The sequence below is a fragment of the Colletotrichum orchidophilum genome (genome assembly GCF_001831195.1).
Source record: "Colletotrichum orchidophilum strain IMI 309357 chromosome Unknown Scaffold_48.1, whole genome shotgun sequence".
Taxonomy (NCBI): Eukaryota; Fungi; Ascomycota; class Sordariomycetes; order Glomerellales; family Glomerellaceae; genus Colletotrichum; species Colletotrichum orchidophilum.
This window is the reverse complement of record NW_019173004.1, coordinates 169,548-191,713: the sequence shown is the minus strand read 5'-3', so window position 1 is coordinate 191,713 and position 22,166 is coordinate 169,548. Positions and strand designations below refer to the sequence as shown.

At 52.8% G+C, this 22,166-nt stretch overlaps 10 protein-coding genes across 10 annotated transcripts; 4 read left to right on the top strand and 6 right to left on the bottom strand.

The window, feature by feature from the left end:
• Positions 1-28: 28 nt before the first annotated feature.
• Positions 29-1,275, top strand: CORC01_06463 (oxidoreductase; the record flags this gene model as incomplete). Its single annotated transcript, XM_022618104.1, has 2 exons — positions 29-47; positions 125-1,275. 2 exons carry the CDS (start codon positions 29-31, stop codon positions 1,273-1,275), a joined length of 1,170 nt encoding a protein of 389 aa, XP_022475416.1.
• Positions 1,276-2,185: 910 nt separating this feature from the next.
• CORC01_06462 (cytochrome P450) lies at positions 2,186-3,966 on the top strand (the record flags this gene model as incomplete). The annotated part of the gene is made up of 3 exons (XM_022618103.1): positions 2,186-2,395; positions 2,480-3,717; positions 3,786-3,966. 3 exons carry the CDS (start codon positions 2,186-2,188, stop codon positions 3,964-3,966), a joined length of 1,629 nt encoding a protein of 542 aa, XP_022475415.1.
• Positions 3,967-4,353: 387 nt separating this feature from the next.
• On the bottom strand, positions 4,354-5,808 carry CORC01_06461 (arrestin; the record flags this gene model as incomplete). The annotated part of the gene is made up of 1 exon (XM_022618102.1): positions 4,354-5,808. The coding sequence occupies one exon, from the start codon at positions 5,806-5,808 to the stop codon at positions 4,354-4,356; it is 1,455 nt and encodes a 484-aa protein (XP_022475414.1).
• A 646-nt stretch (positions 5,809-6,454) lies between these two features.
• Positions 6,455-7,300, bottom strand: CORC01_06460 (enoyl-CoA hydratase; the record flags this gene model as incomplete). Its single annotated transcript, XM_022618101.1, has 1 exon — positions 6,455-7,300. The coding sequence occupies one exon, from the start codon at positions 7,298-7,300 to the stop codon at positions 6,455-6,457; it is 846 nt and encodes a 281-aa protein (XP_022475413.1).
• A 612-nt stretch (positions 7,301-7,912) lies between these two features.
• Positions 7,913-8,908, bottom strand: CORC01_06459 (UMTA protein; the record flags this gene model as incomplete). The annotated part of the gene is made up of 1 exon (XM_022618100.1): positions 7,913-8,908. The coding sequence occupies one exon, from the start codon at positions 8,906-8,908 to the stop codon at positions 7,913-7,915; it is 996 nt and encodes a 331-aa protein (XP_022475412.1).
• A 674-nt stretch (positions 8,909-9,582) lies between these two features.
• Positions 9,583-10,446, bottom strand: CORC01_06458 (uncharacterized protein; the record flags this gene model as incomplete). Its single annotated transcript, XM_022618099.1, has 1 exon — positions 9,583-10,446. The coding sequence occupies one exon, from the start codon at positions 10,444-10,446 to the stop codon at positions 9,583-9,585; it is 864 nt and encodes a 287-aa protein (XP_022475411.1).
• Positions 10,447-11,065: 619 nt separating this feature from the next.
• CORC01_06457 (homeobox and C2H2 transcription factor) lies at positions 11,066-13,780 on the bottom strand (the record flags this gene model as incomplete). Its single annotated transcript, XM_022618098.1, has 3 exons — positions 11,066-11,171; positions 11,224-12,148; positions 12,202-13,780. The coding sequence occupies 3 exons, from the start codon at positions 13,778-13,780 to the stop codon at positions 11,066-11,068; spliced, it is 2,610 nt and encodes an 869-aa protein (XP_022475410.1).
• Positions 13,781-14,994: 1,214 nt separating this feature from the next.
• CORC01_06456 (major facilitator superfamily transporter) lies at positions 14,995-16,661 on the top strand (the record flags this gene model as incomplete). Its single annotated transcript, XM_022618097.1, has 4 exons — positions 14,995-15,390; positions 15,450-15,911; positions 15,975-16,401; positions 16,471-16,661. 4 exons carry the CDS (start codon positions 14,995-14,997, stop codon positions 16,659-16,661), a joined length of 1,476 nt encoding a protein of 491 aa, XP_022475409.1.
• A 722-nt stretch (positions 16,662-17,383) lies between these two features.
• Positions 17,384-18,241, top strand: CORC01_06455 (uncharacterized protein; the record flags this gene model as incomplete). The annotated part of the gene is made up of 1 exon (XM_022618096.1): positions 17,384-18,241. One exon carries the CDS (start codon positions 17,384-17,386, stop codon positions 18,239-18,241), a length of 858 nt encoding a protein of 285 aa, XP_022475408.1.
• Positions 18,242-18,901: 660 nt separating this feature from the next.
• On the bottom strand, positions 18,902-20,503 carry CORC01_06454 (major facilitator superfamily transporter; the record flags this gene model as incomplete). Its single annotated transcript, XM_022618095.1, has 1 exon — positions 18,902-20,503. The coding sequence occupies one exon, from the start codon at positions 20,501-20,503 to the stop codon at positions 18,902-18,904; it is 1,602 nt and encodes a 533-aa protein (XP_022475407.1).
• Between the last annotated feature and the right edge of the window lie 1,663 nt (positions 20,504-22,166).

The window sequence follows — 22,166 nt, the reverse complement described above, 5'->3', positions numbered from 1 at the left end:
CGAGTTGGCTCAAATTGGAAGGCCGTCAATGATCTGCGAGAAGGAAGGTCGAGATGGTTATCAAGGAAATGAGGAGGCTGGTTTACCACACAACAACAAGAACCCGCGCCTTGCCTACATGCAGTTACGGACGTACTCCTCTTGACCACATGCAAGCACCGCTTCTTGCTTGGTTCCAACCGATCAACCCCAACTGTCGCTATGATGAGACGCCTCTTTGCGATCCTCCTCAATCTAGTCGCCGGCGCATTTCCACTTGTTGTGAGAAGTGGTGTCACTGGTCTGCACGAGCGGAACTTGACCTTGACATGGGAGATTCTGCCGACCAACAGCCAACAACAATTTCGAGGATTGTCACCAGTATCGGACCAAATCGCCTGGGTTTCGGGCACAGCAGGAAGGGTTCTTCGCACGACCGACGGCGGCGCTTCGTGGCAAGCAGTCGGCCCCAAACTGCCAGCGGAAGACGCCGACCTGCAGTTCCGCGACGTGCAGGCCTTTTCGGCCGAAAAGGCCGTCGTCCTGTCCATTGGCGAAGGGGCGGATTCGCGCATTTACATCACTACCAACGGCGGCGAGTCGTGGACGCAGAGTTTTGCGAATGAGGAGCCGGCAGCTTTCTTCAACTGCGTCGACTTTGAGGACGAGGAGAGAGGTAGTGCCGTTAGCGACCCTGTCGATGGCAAGTTTCGGCTGATTGAGACGATGGATGGGGGCAATTCTTGGACGATTGTCGACCCAAGTGGTATGGCGCCTGCGTTGGAAGGAGAATTCGGATTTGCAGCCAGTGGGACTTGCATTTCTACCGCTGCGGGACGATGGTATCTGGCATCGGGTGGAATCGATCCCGGCAGAGTCTTCCGGAGCCCAGACGGATATGACTGGGATGTATCGGGCAGTGCGATTGCGGGTGGTGCTTCGGCCGGGGTGTTCTCGGTGCGGTTCAAAGACGCGCATAATGGCATTGCCACTGGCGGTGACTTCAACGTGGCCAACGGTTCCCTTTACACATCAGCCTGGTCGGAGGACGGAGGAGAGACCTGGACAGCTTCGGAGGAATTTCCAGGGGGGTACCGGTCCGGCTCGTCGTGGGCCCCGGGACTGTGTGGGTTGGCTGTCGCCGTGGGACCATCTGGATCAGATATCACGCTCGATGGCGGAAAGACTTGGGTTACATTTGACCAAGGCTCGTTCGATGCAGTCGAGTGCATTTACGGCCGAGTCTGCTGGGCGTCCGGGTCAGCTGGGAGGGTGGGAAAGCTCTTGTTGAGGTGACTGTGGCAGATGGGAAGAAGGCTTTCTTCAATTCCCTCACCGCTCATGGGAAATACATGGAACCCCGAGGTAGGCGTTTTCAACTCAATTGTCCAGCGGCCCACACATATCTCCTAATACTGTACAGGAGGAAGGCCTTAAATCAAATAAACTCATTGTCGTTCGATGTGTGTTTGTATAAGGGATAACTTTATGTGTATTGCAGTCCTTTTCCCTTGGGAACCATAACCAATGCGGATGAACAGCGGAGACCAGCCGCCCAAGGTACCTATCCAACCTGAGCAATGTTCGAGACAAGGAAGCAGTAGGTACCCTGCATGTGCCCCTCCCGCTCCTCCGTGAACCTGCACTAACATACCATGATGGTATATCAGGTACTATCATGTTAGCACCCCCTGTGGCCGAGAGCATAGATGAGACGGCACGTACCTGAAACAGGTCACAGCGTGCCTCGCTTAAGCAAGTCAGGCAGGCCGGCTCCACTAAACGGGCTTCCAATCAACAGCTCTGGTGGGGAGCAAGTGGTGGCCATCGAGGGGCATGAAGGGGGAACTTTGGGGGTGCTGTTGGGGGCTATGGCGGGGCTATGGAAAGCAGCTGAACTGCTGCTACCTGATTAAAGTAAAGCTGCGGGATGCCGGCAGCGGGCAGCTCTCGTCCCGTTCAAAATGACGGGCACCGGCCTAGCCGCCAATGCAGCCAGCGCGTCATGACCTGAAGCCCAAACTGCACGTGGCATTACCAATCGTCGACTCCTGAGCCGTCAAGTGTGTTGGCAAGTTCCAAAGTTCCGCCAACACAACTCCGTCTTACTCTTATACTCCAGTCTCTACCGTCCCGCTCTGTTTCTCTGCAGCTCAGAGACGACGATGCTCAGAAAACGATACCTCTGCTGTACCTCTACGTGACAATGGCGGGCAGTCTTCACGCCCAGATTACCGAGTCGCTGACGCCTGGGCGCGTCTTCGGCTCCCTATTCCTCGTCTTTGTTGGCCTGCTCGTCCTCGATCACACATGGAAGCCCACGTACCCAGAGAACATACCCGTCGTCGGCTATGGGAAGGGCACCGTCGCGCGGTTCAAGAACTTTTACTACTACGTATTCCGCTACCGAGACTGGGTGATCGAGGGCTACAAAAAGGCATGTCCTCATTCCCCGCCGTGAGCCAGGCGGCAAAGACTGACTTGGTATGCGGCAATGCAGTACAATAAGCAGAACCGCGCATTCGTGGTCCCCGCTGCCGCAAGTCGAGCGCCCGACATCATTATCCCGCAATCCCTCACGAAATGGCTTCTTGAGTACCCGGACTCGGTCGTTTCCGCCCACGAAGCGCATAACGACGTGCTCTACAGCGATTACAACTTTCTCGGCAAGGTGTACGCGGACGATGTGTGGCATACTCTGGTCATCCACAAGAGCCTGGCGCGCCACCTCAGCGCCCTAGTCCCCGCGATCGAAGAAGAGGTCTCTGTGGCCGTGGACGAAGCCTTTGGCACCGATACCGAGAACTGGAAGACACTGAACTTGTGGGACGCCTGGTTGACAATTGTGCCGCCTGTGACGAACCGGATGCTCGTGGGCGAGGGCGTATGTCGCAACAAGGGGTTCTGCAAGGCCATGGTCTCGTTCGTCGACCAGGTCATTCTCAACTGTTTTGCGCTGCACATGGTTCCTCAAACCATCTTGCCCATCCTCGGACCCTTGATCGCCTTACCCAACTGGTGGCTCTGGCGCAAAGCGTCCAAGCACAGCTTGCCCGTGATCAAAAAACGACTCGACGACATGGCCAAGAAGGAGGCGGGCGACCCTGCGTACGAGAGCTGGGTTGCGCCCGAGGACTTCATCACCTGGGATATTCGCATGGCCAAGGACGAAGCCAAGTTCTTCGAACTCGACCCCTATGTCATCTCGAAGCGACTGCTACCGATCCAGTTTGCCGCCATCCACACCACCGTCATCACCGGGCACAGCATCGTCTTGGACCTGCTGAGCTCGGACCCGGCAAAGGGCCATATTGAGGGTATCCGAGAAGAGGCAGCGCGCGTCCTCGGCGAAGAGGGCGGCCGTTGGACAAAGAACGGGCTGTCGCGGCTCTACCGCCTCGATAGCGCCATTCGCGAGAGCCAAAGGCTGAGCAACTTCAGCTGCACCCTGATGGAGCGCAAAGTCATCGCCAAGGAGGGCATCACCAACGAGCAGGAGGGCTGGCATCTGCCAAAGGGCACGTTCCTCACCGTGAACCTTGAAGGTCTTCACCACGACGAGGAGCTCAACCCCAATGCGAGGGACTATGACGCATTCCGGACAAGTCGGAAGCGGGAAGAGTACGAGGCGAAACCGCAGTCGGAACGCAACTTGGAGGAGGGACTGAGGTTAAAGAACCTGGGCATGGTCACGACAAGTGATGCTCATCTGGCTTTTGGGCATGGACGACACGCATGGTAAGCTACTACTACGTCCCTTTTCTATTTGCGCCAGTGTCGTGAAACTGACTGACACGACTTGCCAGTCCCGGCCGCTTCTTCGTCGCCCACGAGCTGAAGATGGTCGTCGCCAACTTGTTCCTCAACTACGACGTCAAGCCGCTGGCCGAAAAGCCCAAACACCAGTGGGTTGGCGTTACTGTTGTCCCGCCTGTTGACGCAAAGATTGAGCTGAAGCGTAGAAAGGGCACTGTATCAATACCTTAGGAGGGTAGATGCGATGGTAACGAATATCACGATTGGCATTGGCGCATCCGGATGGAAATGGATAACAGGACTTCATCGTGCCTCGAGTAGTAATACAATATAAAGTAATCCTTGGTGCACATGATATCTTCTCCTCTCAATAAACCAAGGAACCCAATGGCTTCCCTTGCTCTACCTCATGCAGCCCGTTCTTTCACCAATTCAAATAGAAAGCCATCATCAAATGTTTATGGTATTATACTACTGAATTCCTGGCACATCCCATCTTGGCTCATTCTAGGTACCAGGTGCGAATATTCCCAAACCGCTGCCAATGATCCACTTCCTTACAGTAGTCAACAAGCGCGCAAACATCCACTATCGATTCGATTAGAGGGGCGGCTTTCATCACAGCAACCGACGAGGCTCTCCCAAGCGTGCGTTCACAGCCTCACCTTCAACCTCATCCCAGCTGGGCAAATCAGCATCCAGACGCGTCTGTAAGCAATCGTGCTGCGGGTCCATGAAGATCTGAAGGGGCAATAACAGACATAGCTCGCATCCCCCCGCTGCGATTGTGATCTCGAGAGTATACGTCCGTGAGATTAGACAAGAGTGGAAGGTCGGAGGGAATACGTGACTCAATGTCGGCAGTCTGAAGTCGACGTGTGTAGAACACGTATGCGTGACTGGTACTCTTGGATCCAGGCTGCTGCTCTCCAACGCTGCGTCTTCCGACCTTTTGTTTCCTCTGCTCATTCTTTCTGGTTTACCATCCTCCCCCATGATGTGAACGTGCTGGATCCAAGGTGTGGTATTCGTGGAGTCGACGACGGCGGACGTGGACAGCGTCACTGGCTCTCGGCCGCCCCTTAGATTGGGGAAGCTCGGCGCCGGCCGTGAAGAAAGCCATGTTTGTGCCAAAACCTTTGCGGATTTGACTTTGATCTGTGGTGGCAACATGTCTGGTGCTACAGGGCGAAAACCAATGTTGACGTAGGCTGACGAACTGGATGCCGCCCGCCCATCGGGGTTTAGGCGTATCGCTTGCGGTTGGCATGACTCAGCCGTGATGTGACCGGTTGCTGCGGAAAACATGTTCCTCCTGACGGGCTTGGTCTCCTTGAGGACGTAATGGAGGTCATACCTGTCCAAGATGAGAGGCGGGTCTTCGGGGGATGGCGCGAGGATGCTGATGGGGTGTTGTGACTCGAGGATGGGCGACAGTGGTGCTTCGGAACCGTTTTTCCGGATGTTGAGAATCCTGGCTCGCACGCTGTACTGGATCCTCGTGATGTTGGTAGTGAGGTCGTCCCTTTCGAATCCGGTCAGGGACGACGGCAGGCGGAGATGGTGGTTGTGGACTGTTTCTGTTTCGGCCTTGTATTGGCAGGCGTTGCTAGTCAGTTGGTGCGGTATGATGAAACGAAAGGGTATCGCGTAATTCTGTCCGCTTTTAAAAGTCCTCGTTGACGGGTAGGCCGATTCAGAGATGGGCATGTGCAATTTGAGGAGCAGTTGGCTCGTTTCGGTCGTAACGTGGACGTCTTCGCGGCGAACGTAAGCCTTTCCCAGGAGGTTGATTTCGACGAAGCTGAATTCTGTATCTCGCCTTGGACTAATCTGAACGGTACCGGAAACTTGCGAGCCCGATGTATATATTTTCGATGTATAATGGTGATCGATTCTGATTTCCATGTCCTCTTTCAAAGGTTTGCCGACCAACTTGGACACTGACAATATGCCTCTTCCCATTGCCAGCATGATACCTGTATGATGGGCTTTGGAGCCCAAATGTGTGGTTGAACCAAGCTTGACGGATGATTTGGAGTGGTGACTGGGAGGAACTTGGTTGGATGCCATATTGAACTTGCCTCCTAAAGCGATCGGTCGAAGTTCAGTTGTGAAGTCAGAAACGCCTTCAGCCCAGCAACCCTAACTGCTCGGGCTCATGGAAGTTGCAAAGCTCAAAGGATGCGACTGATTATTGTATTCACTCTTGCACTTGGATGAGCTAGCTCATTCCTACCCAAGTCTGCATAGACAACAGCGAGTAAACACTATTCCTGGGTGAATATCCTTGGACATCACGCCGATTACACCGACTACGCCGACTACGCCGACTACTCCCCAACGACAGCATGATCCTGGCAATGAGCTGCAAACGCAGCGTCTTTTCGACATCGTCTACTTTTGATCTATCTTCTTACAAATCAGCACGCAGTGACTCACCTATTACTCATAGATGCTGGTCATAGTTGGATGTTGCCGGAAATGCTATTGAGCACGTTGCTTCATTCATGTTCGTGGGCCCGCCAGTTGGCGCCCCTTGGCGAAGAGTTGCACCTTTTGACAAGGAATCCAAATGACATTCTGCGCCCTATGCTAATCCAAAACAGCCATGGCCATCTTTCCGGGCTCGACTCCCTTTTTGTCTGCAGGTCCCGATGTCGGGGATCCTGTCGGCTTATTCCCCCCCTGCTGCCGTCCGTCTAGCCAAAGCCTCAACTCAAATCTGGGCCTTCTCAAAGTGGCCATGCCGTCCCGCTCCCTTGGCAAATTCCGCTGCACCCTGGACACTCTCCGTGCTGATCACCCTGATGCCCTGGTCAAACTCGTTGCTGAGAGCGTCTTCAAACGAGCTGGCGTTATAAGCGGAGTAATAACAGCTCGTCCTGTCGGTGTTCATGCAGGCCTGTGGGAACGCCAGCAGCTGCCGCGCAATGCTCGTCGCTTCCGCCAGAGCCCGGCCCTTGGGTACGATTCGGTTAGCCAGACCCATCTGCAGGGCTTCCTGCGCAGATATTCCGCGGCCGGTGAGGATCATGTCGAGGGCGCGGCCGAGGCCCACGATGGCTTGCAGGCGAACAGTGCCGCCGTCGATGAGGGGGACGCCGAACCGTCGGCAAAAGACGCCAAAGACGGCGTCTTCTTCCGCAACACGGATGTCGCCCAGCAGAGACAGCTCTAGGCCACCGGCGACGGCGAAACCTGATACAGCGCAAATGACTGGCTTCTTGATTTGCATTCGTGATGGTCCGATGGGGCCGATATTGCGGCCTTGAACACGGTGGCTGTTGTCGATGATGGGGCCCTTGTAGTTGTCTTTGCCAGATTCATGTCCATACTTTGCGACCTCGTGAAGGTCGAAGCCGGCGCAGAAGGTGCCATTTGCCCCATAAAAGACGCAAACTTTCTGGGAAGAGTCGTCTTCAAATGCTAGGAAGGCCTCTGTAAGTTTGCGTGCCGCTGGCCCATCGATTGCGTTCCGCCGGTGCTCTCGATTGATGGTTATGGTGGTGATGCCATCGGGGGATCTGGTCACCTGCACTGCTTGTGGTTCGTCGTCTGCCATTTCAGAATTGATTACAACTGGGCGTTGGAACTTGTTTGTCTGCACAGACAACGAAATGGAGGCAAGGAGGAGACGGGAGCATCGAATAAAACGGTTTAAATACTAAAACCGTCGTCTCAGTCTACCTACGTCATCTCAACCAGCGTCCCTCCTATTTCCCCGCTGACATTATGGTCATGAACTTTGAACTATCCCGCATGCCGACATCCAAACAGATTCGAGTATGACTTGTGTGGTAGCTTTCGGTTCATTCGCGCTCTCCGTCGACAGCCGATGGAAACCGATGAATCAAGTGCGTCAAGTTCCCTTCAGATGAACGTGTAATCATTGCAAGATGCCGCTCGGTAGGGTGGGCAGCTTACTACCACTAGGTAGTCTGGTCATATACGCCTTTCTCTACCTGGGCCTTCCCTCGTTACTGCCCTCATTCCCGACATTCAAGATAGCTTGAAAATCTTGACATTCGCTCAGGACACACATTCCTTCACCTTCCCCAGCTCTCTCCCAGATATCCAGAGGTTCAAGTAGATACTGGCTTCCTTCCATACACAACAGTTCTATACGAAATTAGTCATATTGCGGAATGACTTGGATTCTTCATCAAGTCAATACTTACACCTCAAACCAATGACAGTTGGCTTTCTTCCTACTCTCCTCCCGCATTTCGGAGATCAACACATCCACTTCTTCGCGCGTCCAGCCCAGGACTTGCGTAAAGAGATACATACCAAACCCGTTGAGGCTCTCATCGAAAGCTATTTGGAATAGCTGCCCCGCTTCCCGCAATTTCGGGTCGCTGGGCCATCCATGGAGAGGTGCCTTTGTCTTTTGCTCGACAATGTCGACGAACCCAATCTCCTGCAGATGATTCCTGATGTTCTGGCCCTGGCAAATCGTAAAGGTTCGACCCATCTTCTCCCCGGCCTCGTATGTCATATCGGCCCAGCGATTAAATATGTGGTCGGCAGGGAAGTCGACATGGTCAGACTTGATTCTGATTTCCATCTCGATACTTTGAATCCAGCCTCCGGGCTTCAGGTGGCTGAAGACTTTGTTATACAAAGCTCGCCAATCCGGGATGCTTCCGTAGAGAGACCTGAGATGAATAAAGTCAAAGTGATTTTCTGGCCACACCCAGTTCAAAGTGCAATCGTCAAGAATGAATTCGACGTTTGGTGGTACCCAGCTGGGTTGTATGGGACTCAGGTCGGTGCCAATGACTTTGGACGTGGGATACTGATCGCCAAAGTCCATGGCCCATATTCCGGTTCCCGTCCCAACATCGAGCACCCGCTCCGGCCCGATGCAGCCGTCGATGGGAATGAACGACAGCCGATTATCCAAAAGCATCAACAGCGCATTGTGGATGAGGTCGAGGCCCTCATTCTGCTTTTGGTCGTTTGGAGCCCAGTACTCTCCCGTCTTGCTGTTTTGGTACGTTCGACCGTGCAGTTGACGGTAGTCAAGAATGCTTGACGATATTGAAGTTGTGGAGGTGTAGCTGCTCGGTGTGTCCGGCGCATGTTCACCGTCCCCGTGACCAATCGCTGTGTCTGTCTCAATGCGCCATTGCATATTGGCGATTTCTTGGAACCCTCTTTCGCCCATTGCTCGTAATTGTTGCGGACACTATACGTAACTTTAAGGGCCTGGCTGCAAGAACGCTAGAAAGACTTTTTGTCTTTGGAGATTGAGCGCGTTTCGTCTCCAGACAAGTCGCTCGTTGAGACTGTGCGAGTATTCTCTTCTTTAATGGTTGGCTTGTGCTCATGCAAGCGTGTGGATACAGATGAGAGATCATGAGAGCCAACAAACCCGCTGCGGTACAATTCACACGGGGTTCCGACCGGTTACCCCAAGCGGCGATATCGCCGTCCAATTTTGTTGGTTCAACAATCTTGTTCCCAACCGCATCCTTAAGAAAGACGCAGATGCTCTCGTATCATACAAAGCTCATGCAAAAGCGCGGGGTCCAGTAGGCACGCCGCCAGAAAGGCACCAACAAAACAGTCGGGAAGAATCAGTCGAGTATCAAAGAACATTCCCTTCTCCAATCCAATGATAACTGTTATTGACTTGCTGGCGAATCGGAAGAATGTGGGTCTCCCGAAAAAGGTGCAGAATATGCCAGGTCTACCGCCTTCTTCTATGTACTCTGCATCTACCTTGCCTTTGGGGGTGCTTCGCCAATGGTAATGAATTCTGTAGTTATGATTCTTGTGCATACGAGAGACTAGCCCCGGTTTCCACTACGATATTACAAGTAGTACATATATTTGCTTTTATGAAATCTTTCGGGTTGATCGGAAGACTTTGTAAACCGCAATCATGTCCTCCTCGCTCAGGCCGGCCCCTTGTGCCTGTCCATACAGCAAACCACACAACTCTGCAAGCGGCGACTGTACATACGCTTGCCTCGCGGCGTCCAAAATGAGCTGCGTGCTGTTGTAACAATCCTTGATAGCCGCCTGTAGAGCCCAATCCCCGTTGACAATCTTGGCGCCCTTGATCTTGGAGTACGCAGAAGCCATCGGTCCGGCATCGAGGACCTGTCCGAAAGCATCGAAGTCGAGGCCCTGGGCCCGAGCAAGACTAAACGACTCGGCAAGCGCCAGGGTAAGGCTGTTGAGATAAAGATTGACCGCGTACTTTGTCTTGAGGCCGTGGCCGATCGGCCCGCAGTACACGGCGGCGGAGGTGAGCGGCTCCACCACCGCCCGGATCCTTTCTGCCACGGCCGGATCGCCGGCCATGAGACCCACTAATTTGCCTTGCTCCGCCGGGATTTTGCTGCCGCTGACCGGCATTTCGATAAAGTCGCCCCCAGCCTGTTCGACTTGCTCCGCTACCTGTTTGCTGACCTCCAAATTGACTGAGCTGGTGTTTATCAGGGTCTTGCCGCGCAGTGCTGATTTGAAGTCGTCGTTTAAGATCGAGGCCATCGCCGGGCCGTTGAATAACATGGTGAAGATTACATCAGACTGCCGAGCCACTGCTGCCGGCGTTTTGCCAATCTTAGCACCGGCTTGTATCAGTGCCGCGTATTTGGAATGGCTTCGACTCCAGACAGTAAGGGAAAACCTCCGCGCGAGATTTAGGGCCATGGGCGTGCCCATTACCCCTAAACCCAAGAATCCAACGCGCATTGTTTTAAGTCTGGCTCCCGGGGTTGGTCAAAATCTTTCGAGAAGTTGCGAGGGGAGAGTTCAACTTTCAGAAAAACCTAAATGAGGAACTCGGAACCGCTTGGATTGGTTCTTCTGCTTGGACCGAATGACTGAACAACGAATAGACGCCCTTTCCAACAAATATTACAAGCTTGACATGAAATTTCGCTCAAAACCTCCTTCCAATATGGTCGGATGAAGCTGATAGACGCAGTGGCTCGCTTGAAGTGTGACTAGGCTCACGCCCTAGGGCGGCAGTTCAACCGGTGGGATTGGCCCTTTCGGCTTGACGCAATACAAGACCCATAAAATCCATGTCGATTGCTCCCTTCGCCTTACTTTGTAATTCAAGTGCGGCCACACCGAAGGGCGCGCGTGGGTTTGGCCGACATCGCTGCATTGACATCAAGGAGGAAGCTTTGCACAAACTTGACATTCCGTGTTATCAGATCCATTTGTCGGTTGGCAAATAATAGTCGTAAGGGTTAGATTCTATCGCACACTTGATTATTTATCTCCGCACCGTGGCTGGTTGTTGCCAGGCATGCCCAAGTATCGTAATTACTCCAACTCATGCCCTTCAAGGGATAAATATTGTTCAGGAATGACTTGGAGTCGAATCATCGTCGAGAATACCCATCTCTCGCTTGAAATCTCGTAGCCAATCTGGGTTGTCGGCTGGGGTTTGGTTCCATGGATCGTCACTGGCCTACCATCAGCTTCGCCTGTATCCTAGAGAGTGCAGCAAGGACTCACTCTTCAAAAGATATCCACCGTGCCTGATGCTGAAGCTCGGCATCTGTGGGTATCCGCCTGTTCGGGTTCCGCGGCGAGGTCGTAATCGTCACAAATCGTCTCAACTCCTTCATCAATTTCCTGTAGCAGTTATCTTCGTTGACGAAGAACGCGGATGTCGAGTACACTTTGCTAATATCGCCTGCCTTGGCGCCAGCGGCGTTGGCCTGTGATGGATCAGGCGTGCTTCCCGAAGAGAGGTTTGCGCCCGAGAATTCGAGACCGGGCTCCGCTGCGATGGCCCCGAGAATAGCTTCAGATGTGCTCGAGATATTGGTGGCATTCGAAGCCTCCGATGGCGAGAGTCCGTTCCGGTGACGGAACGCGGCCAGCCAATGTGAAGAGCCGTTGATGAGACTGAACAGAAAGTTCAAAAAGGTCTCGGAGGGGTTCGGCGAAGAGGTCTCGATTCTTTCGACAATGTTGCAGGCCTCTCGTTGCAGCTCCTCGTCGGAAATCTGTGATTCAATCAACTTGGAAATCTCCACGTAGCTTTGCAGCTGTTCTTCCAAGCCACATGCTTCAAAAATATTCGCTTTGCCGTTGATGCTGAGATATGTGAATCGAGACTTTGCATTGTTCTTCATGGGTCGGACGCGCGCCTGCTGTACGATGGACTCTGACGACATGAGCAGGTCTCGCAGCCAGCTCTGCGTCGATGTTGCAGGTCTTTTGGAGAACGATATCGAGTCGCATCCGAAGATTACGCAGCAGCTTTCGTATAGGAGTTCCGCATTGGTGGGCATCTGGTCTTTTGTGTTTTGGTGCTCGGCCGAAAAGTGGTTGAGCTCCAGCTTGATCAGTTCGTAGGCGTTTGGTGGTGTTTCTGGGACTCCTTGTTTCGTTGTAAACGGCCATGGTGAGTTACGTTCCATGTGGATCATATCTATAGCAGCGTTAGATCAGGTTTGCATAGTTGACGCTCCATGTGATGCTTACAAGGGGCCATCGAGTTCTCGACCATGTTGAGAACATTGTCGTCGAAACCCCAGTCACCATGCCAATCTGCCATCGTCTTCCCATCTTTGAAATGCTCGGCCAGGTGATCAATCCGATCGGTCCATGAAGACATTGTGTGGCCGCAAAAGCCACACCGGGAGCGTATTACCTCGCTTTCGTACTTCCAGTCTCCCATAGGCCACCTCAGGAATTTGGCATCGTGGACCAGCTTCAAATGTTGCTGCAGATGGTCTTTTCGATAAAATGTGCGATCCTCGGGCTGGCGGTCTCTGCATGCCTGGTAATTGTGCTTCTCCAGATGGTCCTTGTTAGGGTTGGCCTCGCCGCAAAAGATACACACCGGCTGTCCGCTCGCATCGGGCACAGTTGCGCCTGTCGGGGCGCATTCCCACCGCTCGAGGGATAGATGCAACGATTTCTCGTGACGCTGCCAGTTGTGCTTGGTCTTGAACGTCTCTGTGCAGAATGTGCACTGGTACGTGTTGCTAGTCTGCCAGAGGGTGCCAGTACTTTTGGCTTCGGGACGTTTTGCCAGCGCGCGGCGCCGTCTCCGCTTGACCGCGCCCTTTCCAAGCGGCTCGAGAGATCTCAGAGACGTGTGAGAGTTGTGTGAGTATGCTGAGTTGGCGGAGCTTCTACTGGAGTGCGACGTTCCTGCACTGCTCGCAGAGGACTGCCCGTACAAGGACCGTGTCGGATGCGTATCCGTGAAGGATCGGTCGGCCAACTCTTCCCCTTCCGAAGAGAACCCAGACACGGCGTTGGCGATTGCCGACACTGACGCTGGCTCATGCTCGGGAGGCGAAACCTGCCATCTTTGTAGAGGGTTCAGGTTTTGGAACGTATCGGAAAGGCCAGCGCCCGAAGGAATATTGATGGGCATGGTTCTCGAAGACGTGACTGCTGGAGACGGCGGCCGTTTGGGTGGCACTTTGAAGCGCGTCCGTCTGCGTGTGTTGGCCAACCAGTTGGTAATCTGCTGCCTGCTGAGGCCAGTCTGCCGCTGCAACATCTCCATGTCCTCGGTGGTCGGATACGGATGATGATTGTTGTTCGCCAGCCATGTCTTTAGTATGCGGAGGGATTTGGAAGAGAAGCGAGTTCCGATCTTCGGCGGCGTTGTGGTATCTGAAGGTTGAAGTGATGATATGTTGATTCCCTGGTCGTTGTTGAACAGGTGTCCCATGGGCTCCCCATCGCCCAAGGCTTCCGAGAACATAAACACGCCAGGCTCATCGAATTGGTTGGCGTTGTTCACGGATTGCCTCTGGGCAAGCTCCATGCTGACATCTTGGCCGCCGAGAGCGGCCGCGGCGGGGCCAAGCTCAAAGGCAACTTGTTGATGAGATGAGTCAACATCGAGACCACAAAGAGGTTCGCCAGAACCGATACCCTGCAGCTCCCGGGAAAGCTCGTCTTGTCCGGTTCCAAAATTGGTAATGTCGAGGTGCTGGTTGTTGACAAAGTTGGACGTAATGAAGTCCAACTCGAGGGCGGCGGTGTAGTCGTCGATGTTGAAAGCTTGCGTGTCATTGGCTGCGCCCGGTCCCTTGTCCATTGTTGTGCGAGTTGTGTAAGTGCTTAAGGATGTAGCTTGCCAACGTCGAAGGTGTGGGATCTGTTAGTGCTGGCATGGGTGGCACAGATAGGATGAAAGTTTCCCCGAGTAGGTGAACCATCTGCTTTCAGATGATGAAGAGCTGCCCGCACTCCCCACAAGAACTTTGATCCCATAACAGCTAGCTCGGGTCATCATCGTCCCGGCTATCGGCACACCTCGAAACTTTAGCGGTATCGGTGTTATGTCACCGGTACTCTCTTCTTGAAGGAAGCTTTCTCGCTTGTCCTCCCTCGTTCGCAGAAGAAGGTTTATAGATCTTCAGAGGTCTCTAGCAATAAAGCAGACAGCAAACGTAATTACAATTAATTTCATTTCGAACAATCGGTGATTTTGCAAGCAAGTCGAGCGACTATCTTCAGCAATCGTCTCCTCACCACGGCCGATAATGCTACCAAGACCCTTTTAAGGTTGCAGATAAAAACGCGGCTCAACCCCACGAGAGATCTCGTGGCTCCCGTTCCAATTTAGAGTCCCGTTCGATCGGAGCTGGACCCGGCAGAGAGCCGCAACCCGGCAAGTCCAATCGATACCTAATTACAGATCTCGGGTCAGGACTCGGCGACCGAGCGGGTTCGATTCGGAGCCAGCCGATCTCGGAGGCCTGGATAGTACACCAAGGTCCACAAACAATGCCGTGCTGGCAGCGGCTATTGTGCCATTGCAGAGGACAACCCCCACCACTTAGCCTTGTTTGTTGAGCTACAGGGAGAGGCCCTTCGGGACATGTCCGTCGGGAAACGTCTGAACCCACCCGGGAATGTCACAATGGATTCAACCAGGCCGTGTCCTATTCGCGGGGAGGCAGAAACAGCTTCTCTTTCAAGGCAACTTATCAACCAGATTTGCGGGGGCGAGTGGGCTATTTTGGGAAAGGATCTATCAGTCAGTCCATTCACCAACGTCGGAAAAGTCAGCCTTGGGAAGCGCTCTTGACGTTTCCGCCGGGTGGATTTTCCACCATGCCGTCGGTCAAGATTGTTTCTTTGCCGAAAGTTTCGGCCAGCCAAATGTGAAAACCTGGGACTTCCCCATTCATCTTTACAGTATGCTATGGCGATGCCAAGTCACAGTCTTTTTCGAGATTCATCCCCGCACGGTCAAACGGAGATTGAGAAGCCAAGCCTCCCGTCCCACACCGGCAACCCGCAAACATGTCCCACGACGAACAGTCTGAAAAGCCGGAGCCGAGTAGCGATGGCCGGCCCGAAACCCCGGACCTGGCACCGACGACGTCGAATGCGGAGAAGAATGTCAGCATTGTGCCGGCTGTCGACGACGACGATGCGGGTCTAAGCCGGCAAGACACCGAAGCCATCTACAACAGGTTCACACCGGCCAAAAAGAAGCTCGTAACGGCCGTCGTGGCTTGCGGTGGGGTGGCTTCGACGGTGTCTTCCCTGCTGCTTTTGGCAGCCATACCAGAGATTGCAGCCGATCTCAACACGTCAGGGACGATCATTAACATCAGCAATGCCATGTACACTCTATTCATGGGCATCTGCACTCTCTTCTGGGGTCCGATTAGTCAAGTTTACGGCCGGAAATGGGTAGGTTGAGACGTCTTGCTCCGACAAGTAGTTGCACCCGCTCATTAGAAACTGTATAGCCTTGCATCATCTCAGCATCTACCTTTTTTGCCTTTAATGTAGGGACTGCTTTATCGCCCAATCTCGCAGCCTTCTTCATCTTTAGGATGCTGTCAGCCTTTACTGGAACAGCATATCTTGTGCTCGGCTCTAGCTCCATCAGCGATATCTATAAGCCGACGGAGCGAGGCACCGCCCTCGCGTGGTTCCTCAATGGTACTCTCATCGGCCAGAGCTTTGGCCCATTCATCGGTGGTGTCATGGTCAATTTCCACAGCTGGAGATCGTTGTTTTGGTTTCAGTCAGCCCTGGCCGGGCTCACGACTATTCTTGCGGTGTTGTTTCTCCCAGAGACCAGCCACCGCAGGCGCGCAGACGAGTTGAAGGGCCTTAGTACCAAAGCAAAGATTGCTCAGGTCTGGGACTGGGCCAATCCCTTTCGTGTACTGGCTCTCTTACTTATACCCAAATTATTTGTGGCTGTAAGTTTCACTCAGAAACTCCTTGTACTCAACTTTTGCAGCAGCTCTAACCCATCAACATAGGCAATGGCTGCTTCAGCTTTGGTGTGGAACATGCAAGCCTTGCTGACCCCTATCCGATACGTCATTAACCCCAGATTTCACCTGACGTCGCCGCTTGAATCAGGTCTCTTCTTTCTAGCCCCAGGATGTGGCTTCTTCTTTGGCACATATGCCGGAGGTCGCTGGGCAGATCGGACCGTCAAACGCTGGATCAAGATTCGGGGTCGACGCGTTCCCGAAGACCGTCTCAGAAGCTCATTCGTGGCAATGGGTGCCGTGATACCTACCTGTATCATCATTTACGGCTGGTCTATTGAGAAGGCAAAGGGCGGTATCCCACTCCCGGTGATTTGCATGTTTTTTCAGGGCTTCGCCCAGGTTATCGCGTTTCCGAGCATCAACACATACTGCTTGGACGTGTTCAAAGGCAGGAGCGCCGAAGTCATAGGTTTGTCCCCATTCTAAGAGCACACATGCTAATGGGATGAACAAGTACTGACTGTGTACGTGAATCTAGCTGGAAATTACTTCTTTCGATACGCGATTGCGGCGGTCGGTACTGCTTCGTGTTTGCCTGCGATCCAGGGCATCGGTGTAGGCTGGTTCAGCACAATAACCGCCCTGTTCGTGTTTTTCGCCGCTGTTGCCGTATACTGTGTCGTTGTTATTGCGTCTAGACAAGATGCTAAAGAAAATGAAGCGGTCTAGTATACTTGCTAGAATAACAAAAGCCACTCGGTTTGGAATGAGATGAAAAATTCTGGCGAATCCATTTTGAAGATGCCTAGACCTACTGAGTTTTATCAAACCGGCTCATCTCCATCCACTACTACCAGACGCGTTAGGAATTTTGGTTTTAGGGTGTTCCGTTCTACTTCCAGGGCGGGATGTGATTTCCAGGGACCCCATGCATGAAGAGTCCAAAAATGGCATAGCGATGCTCAGGCAAGGCGAGCAAAGGTTTAGCAATGATCAGCAAGTGTACCCAACGTCCCCAACGTCGAACTCAATTCGTTGTACTGGCTACCTCGGTCTCTTCACGGTGTATCCGCGACTCGGTTGTCAGCACGGATGACAGGACGAACTGGGACCTATGTAAAATTCAAATGTGCATTCCCAAATGCGCGTACAAGCTACCTTGGCAAAACGTTGAGACGTTTCAATGACTCGATCAGGCGAACTTTGATGCCACGGGCGCTTCGGCATAATCCGACTGGAGCTATCCCCATCATGGCCCTCCCCCAAGACACCACAAAACCACCTCGTTCCGGCCACTGATTTCGTCGGACTTTGCAGGCCCCGTTCCCTCAGTTATCTCCTATGGGCTTATTCCAACGGCCAGAGCATCAAGCAGTCAAGACTGCAATATTACATCAATCGGTAATTTCTTGCAGCACAACCGGCCTCTCTGGCCCTCCTCGCCTCGGCATATGGCGCAGGTCAAGGGGGCGATAGGGCAGAACCTGTCGACCGAAGAGGCGATCGCGATTACGTGCCTGGCAACAGCCGGCATCTATAATGCTCTCGAACTATACGTCCTCATCTTCACTAGATTTCGACGACGAAACGGGCGATACTTTTGGAGTATGCTGGTAGCCAACACTGGCATTTTGCTCCACGCGTGTGGCGGCCTGGGTCGTTTTATGCAGCCGACAAAGACGGTGACACCGGGAATCTTCACCCATATAGGTTGGTACTGCATGGTGACCGGGCAGTCCGTCGTATTATGGTCCAGACTGCACCTCGTCGTCTATAATCGCATCACCATCCGACTGGTCTTGGCGATGATCATCACGTCTTTTTTCTGTGTCCACATTCCACAAACAGTGCTCTTTGCCGGTGTCTGGGCGGGCAACAGTCCAGTCTGGGATCATCGCTTCACTGTGTTTGAAAAGGTATCCCTGATGGTCTTCACAGTCCAGGAAACAATCATCACCGGCATCTTCGTCCGGGCCGGGTTCCGAAACTTCAAAAGCCTCTTCGAATTCAAGGCACAGGAGGCCAAGGTCCTGCTCAGCTTTCTTGTCGGCATGTTCGTGCTGGTATTTCTTCTCGACATGGGTCTCGTCACCCTGGAATATACGGGCTATTTCGTCTTCCAGACAACGAGCAAGCCCTTGGTCTACAGTATCAAGCTGAAAGTCGAGTTTGCAGTTCTAGAAAAGCTTCTGGCATTTACGCGCATGAAGCGGTGTGACTGCCACCAGCTGGAGGATATCCCAAAGGATAAAGTAAAGTCATTTGCCAACAATACCACGGTCGTCACCACGATAAATACGATACGTTGAAAGATTCTGTCGTAAGAGAAAGAACATTATCAATGAGACTATGGGATAGACAGGAATCTCTATGCGGATGCCCACGATGCAACGGCATCTGCGAAACGACAGTGGAAAGAGCAAATTCCGTCTCAACTTGGCAGCAAAAACAGATGCGGCGGAAACCGAGTTATTCCAGGATGAATGTCAAGAGCACATTCCCAAAGAAGCATTCAGGAGTTCTCTTAATTGTAAGTGCAGGGATCATACGTGGCTTGCTTACGACTTTCACGATCGATGGCCGTTCTAATCCCAAGTCGCAGATCTGCAAGAGAATTGATCTCGCCTACGATTCTAGAAGTAGTATCGAGCTGGGGGATTTTCTGTATTGCTCAAGAAAGTTGACGGACACAACCAGCGACAGCACGAGGCTTTGACAGATAGGGGATAAACTGAGACCATCGACGCCAAATTCAAGTCTTGCAGATGCTCAAGGTTGGATCGTCTTGTGGGTCTTCGTTCCCCGGTCAGTAGCAAGTAGAGCGGTTGAGATCAGGAACTCGCCGTTTATCATAACCTGGGTTGGAGCACAGGACTTTGGAGCAGCACTAGCAAAAGCTCCTCCCGGAGACAACGTGGCTAGACAGACATGTGGACAAAGAAGTTACCAGTTACCAAAAGATACCTATACTACAGCTCGTACCGGAACTCCTTGTTTTCAAGATCTGTCAAATCCCAGAACTCGTGGTTTTCCTCCACCTTGTATGCCTCTCCCAGAGCGGCCTTCTCTGCGTCACGCTTCTTATTTCTTCTGTCCAACACCCAACGCATCAAGAACAGGTCAACAGTGACCAAGAAGTAAATGATGCAAATCGATATCTTGGCAGGGAGGTATCTCGGCGCATCCCGGGCCTGGAAGGTCTGAGGTGAGATGATGTTACCAATAGTGTACGCGATGGTGCCAATGCATGCGACGGTGACTTTCTTGGTGGAACCTGCGACGTTGGTGCTCTGCAGTCCCAGAATCGTCGTCCATCCGATCGGGATACCTCCCGACGTGTAGTATCCGATCAAGGCGGGGACTTTTGAGGTCGTTGCCATGAGAATGGCACCGATAATGGCAGGGATGTGGCCGGCAATGCACCAGTATAGTCGCTGTCTCGTCTTCATTGCCAGCCAAGTCAGGCCGACCAGCGCCACGATCTCCCAGGCGCCGAGTGGGGTGACGAGAAGAAGGGACTCTTCGCTCGTGTATCCCATGCCTCGCACCAAGATGTTTCCGAAGCTCGTTGCAATGGAGTTGGGGATGTTGGCGGCAAAGATCCAAAAGGCGTACAGCCAGGTCATGACGTCAAGCAATGCTTCCTTGACGTGTTTCCATTTGAATTCCTGCGAGCCAATACCTTGTTCATTGTCTCGAATTCGCTCGAGGTGTGTTGCTTTTTCTTCCTGAGAAAGAAATCGGGCGGTGGCCGGCGAGTCGGGCATGATGAAGTAAAAGGCAATGCCAACAAGGGCAGTCAGCAGGCCGAGGAACAAGAAGATCACTTGCCAGCCCTTCAAGGCCGCATTGGGATCCTTTCCAACGTGTCTTGCGACGCCATACGCAAAGAAGCCGCCAAACATCTGGGCTGCGCCGCAGACAGAGAACCAGATTCCAACGCGGAACGCCTGCTCCTGCTTGGTGTACCACTGCGAGGTGAAGAGAACCCAAGCGGGGACGATAGCCGCTTCCAAAGCCCCGAGGAGGAATCTGCATACAAGGAGACCAGCATAGTTCTTGCAAGCCGCGAGGCAGGCCAGGACTACACCCCAGAGAATGATGTTGACAGAGGTGTACTTGGCCAGGGGGAACATCTGGATGAGTCGTATTGTGGGGAACTCAAAGGCGAGCTGGCCAAAGAAAAAGATGGAGGCGACCCAGTTGAACTGATTGCCGTGGAGACCAGTCGATTGCTGTATGCCCGTGACACTGGCATAGGAGATGGCCGTCTTGTCGATATATTGCAAGAAGTACACGATGCAAATCAGCGGCATGATGTGGGTGTCGATACGCCGCTTGAGCCTTTGATTAAGTTCTGGATCAAGAGTGCGGCCTAGCGGCCCAGTTTCGTTGAGGAGGTCGAGGGCGGCATCGGCACCAGTCTTTGGGACGCTCTTGGCGGCTTGCTCCGGATGTGGTGCCCCAGTCGGAGCCGGGAGGGACGCAACCGATGCGGAGTGCTCGTCCGAGTCGGAGACGGCAACCGTTGCCGGCGGCTCTGAGGCTGCTTTGGCATCGTAGTCAGCCATGTTCGTGGTGAGAAACAAGACGACAGGACGACAAGACAAAGATGGCCACTTCTTGGCAACGAGCGATTCAGATAGGATCCAAGGTGACAAAGAAAACCTGCAAGTCAAAGCTGCATGGACGAGAGCCTGCTCTTATCAACCGCATCTGCAGCATCGCAGCACCATGACTCAAGCACACCATCAACAAAAGTCCAATCACTCATGGCTGGGCAAGCCGCAAAACCACACGCAAGGTTCGACTCTTAAAAGTTTTCACTGACGACATCCACACGATTCCGATAAGAGACGAAATGTCCACCGGCAACCGACGTATCAACGCACATGTCAGTAGACTTCTGATCCTTCGTGTCGCCGTCCCAAGCACGCCATCGTTAAGGCAATGGTGCAAACCCTGCAAAGTTGCCTATTGAGGACTTTGGTGCTCCACTTGCTCGGCTTATTACCGCAATAGTTCGTGCCAACGCCCCACGTGGCGACCAACGAGAATTGTGAACCGTCGGCTTGGATCGGTTTATGGTGGAGAAGAACTGAAGAAACTCGCAGAGAATGGCATTTATGATCTGGAACACTTGCCCACTAGTCATTCTCTTACTTGAGATGTCGTGCCTCCATTACGGATATAATGGTCCAGCTACTTGGAGAACACATGCAGGCAAGGCGAGGTTGCATGAACGCCTCATTCACATTGCGAAATCAGCAGACATCATTTGGTTGCCTAAGCGTATCCATTCCTACCGTATAGGTTCCTCACAGGGAACACTAAGATATTACAAGGCAAGGGGGTATCTAATGTTGAATTGCTTCATAAACAGTCGGTGACCAGAAAGTTAGTCAGTATCTCGAATCACTTTTGCTTTGGAAACGATCAAATTTCGCTTTCGGGGGATCTTGACTGGAGTTTTGTTTGAGTAAAAGCCGAACCTATTTTCAAGACTCTTGAACCTTTCTAGTGCGGTTCCTGGCGATGATGAGATGACGGCGGACGGCAGACTTTTCTGGTGGAAGCCTTTGGCAGTCTGAACTCCGTTCCTAACAAATATAAAGACAACAGGATCGCAAGTTTTGGGAGGCTTCTGATTTGTGTTGGACTCCACAAATTGAAAAATCGATCCATCCTGGACGAAAAGCTGCAGGTCTTGTGGAGAGCGTGATGGCTTATCGGAAACAGGTACGGTGAGTTCAAACGAGTGTACCGCTCTTTGGCGATACTCTGATCTTGAGAGACCGGCCCAAATTTGATGATAGACGATGTGTTTCTAGCTCATCTACTCTACATTTTTTGAACTTCAGTTTTCACACGTGCCCATCGAGCCCACGTGCAAGGGAACCGCTCAACCATTCTTGTGACAGGTAGAAATCCCGCAATTCTGGTCCGCATCGTCCATGGCGGCGTGAGAACCCTGCCCGTTATTGATCATTGCTGTCGCCCACACGGTATCATCTCAATTTCTCAAGACTGGAACGGACTGGAACGGACTTCCTGGACAGCCGACGTTGATCAACCCCATCTCATAACAACATCCGGTGACAGTCGAGCGATATCCTGCGCACTCAATTCCAGCCCTGCACAGGTTCATCCAGTTAAGAAGAGGCCAAGCAGGGTTTACTTGGAAATCTTCCCGATCTTCCCGATCTTCCGTGCCTAAATCAAGTCCGGCTATTA